This window comes from Aplysia californica, unplaced genomic scaffold (genome assembly GCF_000002075.1).
Source record: "Aplysia californica isolate F4 #8 unplaced genomic scaffold, AplCal3.0 scaffold00135, whole genome shotgun sequence".
Lineage (NCBI taxonomy): Eukaryota > Metazoa > Mollusca > Gastropoda > Aplysiida > Aplysiidae > Aplysia > Aplysia californica.
The window spans coordinates 346,011-351,938 of record NW_004797405.1 but is presented as its reverse complement, the minus strand read 5'-3'; the positions used below and the strand labels follow the sequence as shown (position 1 = coordinate 351,938).

Sequence of the window (5,928 nt, the reverse complement as noted above, 5' to 3'; positions counted from 1 at the left end):
GACGCCATTGTTTTCGGTCTTCAATTCCTCACAGGTCACGTGGTACAGTTCCCGTTCTATAAGTGTAGAATTCTGTGGGATAGACTGAATTTGAACCATTTTTTCTTCCACAGCGCAGTGTGTATATTTGTAGATTAGATCCGGCTTTAGAAATCTTAGAAACCTGCTTCGCAACCCCACTGTTTTTTCAACCTCAAAATGAGCAATGACAGTAATGTCTCATGACTTTGTCACTTCTATTTTTCAATCATACTCAGGAAGAAACTGATGGCAAAGTAAGTAAAGCAATTTTTCTAGAGACACAGATCTTGTTGTGTTTCTTTCAGCTGGGCATATACAGCCGAAATTGTCAGAGACAGCCACCCATTGTCGAGGAGAAAAGTGGTTTTCTTAGACAGGTGGATGTCTTGAACAGCGTCTTTACTATAGAAAAAAAACAACCTACAAAAGGAGGGGGGGAGGGGTTATGGTCGTTTGTACAGGTCATTTCCTGGCTGTTAGAGCAGGTTGATCTGTATTTTGGTACGTCTGTATCTTGGTATGTGAATAACAAGAAAACGGTGGTGATGGGAATAATGAGTTGGAGTTTTAGAAGCCTTGCTGTTCTTGATACTTATGAGAAGCTGAAGTTTGTATACCAGATTTACAGAAGTTTATGCAAGTCATGGAAAATAGACCCTTTCCCAGTTAGTGAAAAAACATACTTTAGTTTGCTCTAAAGAGAACTGATAATGGTTGCATTTGTGGTGCAATAACGAGAAGTCTTCTCTCAAACCTTTAAGTCTAGGCCCTTTTTTTTTCTGTCTAGTTCTAAAGAATGAACTGGCCCCATCTTCATTTTATATTACTGCATTTAAAGATTTCAACTAAAATTGGCATTTTTCTTGTGCACTTTTCTTTCACATTTACTTATTTACTTTGCATGGAAATGCATGCCTGTTTTCTTATGCTGGTCATTTCTATTAATATGTTTTCGTTCACTTTTTTTCTTTTGCATGCTCGTATTTGCACTAATGAACTCTTTTCAGATGAAAAGATTTCTCTTTTCTGCCTATAATCATTAGTACTCTTTTTTATAATAATTAACTTCTTGTATTTGCTATTTATACATCTAACATTTATTAATTTCTATATTCATTTTCATAATTATTAGTTTGAAATTTGATCTATTCTGTCTTTAACCTTTTCATATTGATGTAAAATTTTATGTGTTTTCATTCTTTCTGCATGATATTTCTGTACGTGCTTTAAAATTACCGTTGCATTTTTTAAACTTCACTTCAAATTTCCTGTGTAAGTGTCTCTGGTGTATCTTTGTCATTTTGGGTACGGCATGTGCATGTGTGACTGACAGGTGTTGTCTGTGTGCCACCAGGTATGATGTCAGTGGCAAGGTGGACATCAGCGACCTGACCTGGGAACAGAAGGAGCGAGTGTTGCGCTACCTCTTTGCCAAGATGAACGGCAACAAGACGTCCCAGCGGTACGCCCCGCTGCCTGGTATAGGTCAAGGAGAGGCTCCTCTGAGTATCACACAAGGGGAACAAAGGTAGGCTGGAGTGTGATTAGTTGTGTGCTTGATTGTTTGTGTGTGTGTACAATGCGTGTGTTTGTGTGTGTGTGTGTGTGTGTTATTGTGTGTGACAGAGTGCGTGTGTGTTTGTTATTGTGTGTGTACATGTGTCTGCGTGTGTGTGTGTGTTATTGTGTGTGTATGTGTTATTATATGTGTGTGAGGATTTGTGTGAGAGAGAGACTGTGTGTGTATGTGTGTGTGTGTGTGTGTGTGTGTGTGTGTGTGTGTTTGTGTGTGTGTGTAAGTGCAGTAAAACTTTTACTAAATTTTCACAAAGAACCAACAGAGCTTTCTTACTTTCTTTTCTTTTTACATTACTCTCTAATAACATTGGTAATCTTGGACACATATATATTATGACCTACTTGGGAACTGCATGTGCCGTAAAACTCTTACTAAAACATGTTTCTGTTTTTGCTGTGTGTCTGCAGTGGGGCCGAGGAGGGAAGGAACAGCACCTTCCTCACGCAGGCTCACATGGACATGGTTAACCAGTTCCAGAAGCATGGATTACTTCCCCCTGAACCGCCTGCCCAGGCACAAGCTTCTTAAATATATGGATTAAAAATCTTTTTTTTTGTATGGACTCACCTTGCCATTGAATTTAAGTTAAGAAATTAAGACAGATTCATCTTATGATAGAAGGAAGAAATGGAATTTCACAAGGTTTTTTTTTGTAGCATGATGCTTACAATTTTCCTTTATTTCAGGGAAATAAAATCTAAGAAGTTTTTTCCCCATTTATTAGGAAAGTGCCACATTTTACATCGTTTATGGCTTTATAGAAGTCTGATGTGTCTCTGCTGGTCTTTGGATTATCTGTAACAGCATTGAATTAGAATGGAATTTATATTTGTGTTATGCTCTTTATATTACTCATATTATAAATGCTGAATTCTGTTGCTATGCATCAATATAATGGCTGCTGCCGGTAGTAATGGACCATGGTCCCAAGTGAAAGATAGAATTCAAGGAGTATTGTCTCAAGCTTCAACAGCATTGCAGGATTTTTATCCAGGGCATCCTGTCATGGATGTTTTTTCCTTCTGCTATCTGAATAGTGATTTTTTTAAAGATATGTGCTGGTGTTGTGGATAAGACATGTTTTTTTTAACTGCTCAATTAAAAATTTTCAGAAAACCATTTTTTTCTGTGATGTGCTAAGTTTGTGTCTACTTTGAGAAAAGCATTAAAACCAAGCATTAATTGAAACTTGTTTGATATTATTACCTTTACACTGACCAAAAAGCATTCCTCTCCTATCTGGAAAGTTTCATGACATGACAAATTCTCAGCTTGTTTTTACTTTTGCACGGACTTAATCCCTTTTTTTGTCATTGAAGACTTTGGGGATTCAAAAACGTTTTAAAAATGAGACTTAGTATGTTAGAAATCAGCATTGGAGTGGTTGTATTGACCAGGCAAATATTTTTTCTTGATGTAAATACATAATAGAATACCATAGCCTCCTGCTGGTGATGGTATGATGTTAGAGTTCGAGCTATCGTTGTTCTTTAACATGGCTTCTCTCTTTCTTGTGATTGTTTGTTTGCTTTCCACACCGCCCAAAATGAAGCTGCTGTGAAACTCTGTGATGACTTCTATACTTATGATCTTTCAATGTTTATTCAAATGATTTTATATATTTGTCAATTTTGAAATCCTATCTTATAAGTGAAATTTAGTGAAAGTCTTGGAGTTAACCTTTTTTTTCAGCTTGCAAATGTAATATCATAATGCAATTACTTTTACGTGCCACACATGCACTTATTTCAAATTCTTTTTTTTTACATTTATAGTGTCTCTCCTTTCTATCTGCGTGTGAAGACATTTGGAGTGAGGAGGTGTCCAGAAATATTTTCAAGAAATGATAGTTACGGAAGCTCAAAACTAATCTATGTGCTCAAGAGAAGTTAAACTCATACCTATTAGCGAAGTGCTGCACTCTGAACACTTCTGTTGATTGTCAATGTTTGTTTAGGCCAATGTGGCTGTATGTACAATAATAAATTTGACAAGAGAAAATACTTGAAAATGTTGCTTTTGATGTTTTCTTTTGAGTGTGGAGGGGAGATGGGGGAGGGGAGGGGTAGGGGTGCTTTGGATGATGTGTCACTGAACTGTCAGAAAGATGTTTGATTCATAAAGGCTGGAGGGAAACTTTTTTACTGTACAGAATGAAAAATGAAGGAGAGGAAGGCAGCAGGTGAAATAAGACAAGTTGATTATAATGAAGGAAGACGTTGACAGAGAGACAAATAGTTTTCTTTTTGTTTTAGCTATTGGTTTCTCTGTAGCAACGAGGTGAATGATAATGAAAAAAAGCGTTAAAAATGGTACACAGAGATGAATAGATTTTTAAAGAATTTTAGCTTTTAGTTTCTTCACAGCAAAGAGGAATTTGGCTGAAAATGCTGTGGTTAAAAGTACTACACATAATGAATAACAGCAGGAAACTTTGCTTTCACGGCAACCAGTTAAAGACATATAAGTTCTCTTGACTGTTACCAAATCTTATAATAACAGTTTGTCTCTGAATGTCTGACCATGACCAATACATCTGCTGAGGAGTATGTTTCTCAAGCAAAACAGAAGAAATAAGGGTTAAGATTACTTCTGGCTTCTGCTTTGGCGGATGAGACCAATTCTGGCACAGAAGAGCTTGCCACATTTTGAGCTTTTAAAAGCTTCATTTCCACTTGTTGATGTTTATTTTTGCAGCTTGTGGGCTTCTCTCTTCTGCCATAAGTTGACAAAATGCCTTTTCTTATTCACAGAGGTTGGACAAAAAAAGCTTTTTTGTTAGTGTAACAATTTAAAAATAGTGTTCCTCCAAAATTTGAATTCTAATTTATCAAAAAACTAGTGACAGTTTCACTTTGATTTTTTCGCACAAGTAGGGTAACTGATCAAGCTCTTGATTTAGCAAATCAAAAATGTTGGAACCAAAATGAAAAAATGTGTTTTCTCTTCTTACGGCAGTCTTGGCTTTAAAATTATGATAATAAGTAAAGCCAAAGAAAAAAGATTACGTAATTGTAGAAGTATGACATCCCCATCGACAATTTAACATAGATCATTAAGGGGGCGGGTTACTTCAACTTTATCTGTCAGTGCTAACCCGGGCTGAGAGAGATACAACATGCCTGCAGAAAGACGGTGATACTTTATGCAAATTTTCCCCTCACGGAGATCGAACTCTTGTCTCCTGCGTGTGATGGCAAAGCACATAACCACTACAGCACAGATGCCGCTGAAGTCAGTGAGACTGTCACCTTAAACTTGTTGACAATGCGAGTTCTGATCCTTCAACCACCGTAGAAAGTACATTGTTTAAAGGAGAATTATAATAATATAAGAAGCATAACTTTGTCATTAAAACGATTATTTCTTTTTTTTTTAATTATGTTTTCCCTATCTTAAACTTGAAAAGCCAAGCAACATCGTGCATTCTATGATATGATGATAATGAATATACAATTTTGTGTTTTTGATTACTTGTACACGATTGCTCAAAATATGCCGCAACAATATCTTAAACTTGGAAAGTCAAACAACAACGTGCATACTATGATATAAGGATAGTTTGCAAAGTTGTGTTTCTGATGTGTGCACGATGGTTGGAAAGATGCCGCAACATTACCTGTTGTCTGCTGCTCATCGAAAATATCGTATCTGCTAGTGCTAGGTTCTTAAAGAGTTAATTAAGGCGGGTGAACAAGTGACTTAAAGGGACGTCCTTTTTTCTTTACCTCTAAGTACGGGCGACACCCTTACGTTTTAGTACATGTTACGGCACTTGCAACACAATAAGGTCACATAAGTGCCGAAGATTAGAGGTGTTACCAGAGAGTAACAAACACAAAAAAGATGGAGGAGAATAAGGGCAACAGGTATTTAATAGGAAAGAAGGAGCAAACCATACCAGAGCACCTGTCAACCACCCACGACCACCCGTAAGTGGTGATTCGTGAAATATTTGTTTCCCAACGCTGTGGAATCAGACGCTTGTCAATTTTTGGACATATGGACTTATGGGTAGGCCTATAATCTTAAAGCTAGTTTATTTGTCTTTTTGTCCGTTAAAAAATACCCATCTATCTTAAATAGATTAGAAGTCGAAATATTTACGATTGAAGGAGGCGTGGGTGACCTGTTTTCTGAAGTAAAATTTGCAGAGAAAATGGCCGCCAGTTTGATAACTTCTATAGCTTGAAAGTCCTTGAAAACTGAAAATGTACATATTTTATATCGAACGTTTTTCTGTAAAATTCATAGTGAAATATATTCGTATTTGGACATAAAATGTGTTGAGCCAAAAAAAAAAAAAAAAGTTCTAAAAAAACTTGCCA

General features: G+C 36.5%; 1 protein-coding gene across 2 annotated transcripts in view; it reads left to right on the top strand.

Annotated features, from left to right (window-relative positions):
* Positions 1-3,611, top strand: part of LOC101848105 (basal body-orientation factor 1) — a 15,730-nt gene extending 12,119 nt beyond the window's left edge. Inside the window, exons 10-12 of one of the 2 annotated variants that reach the window (XM_035969294.1) lie at positions 258-275; positions 1,376-1,549; positions 2,008-3,611. In XM_035969294.1, coding sequence (XP_035825187.1) covers positions 258-275; positions 1,376-1,549; positions 2,008-2,128 — 313 coding nt within the window. In that variant the 3' untranslated portion in view covers positions 2,129-3,611. The remainder of the gene's footprint in view (positions 1-257; positions 276-1,375; positions 1,550-2,007) is intronic. The other variant, XM_005096684.3, reaches the window with a different exon arrangement.
* Positions 3,612-5,928: the final 2,317 nt, after the last annotated feature.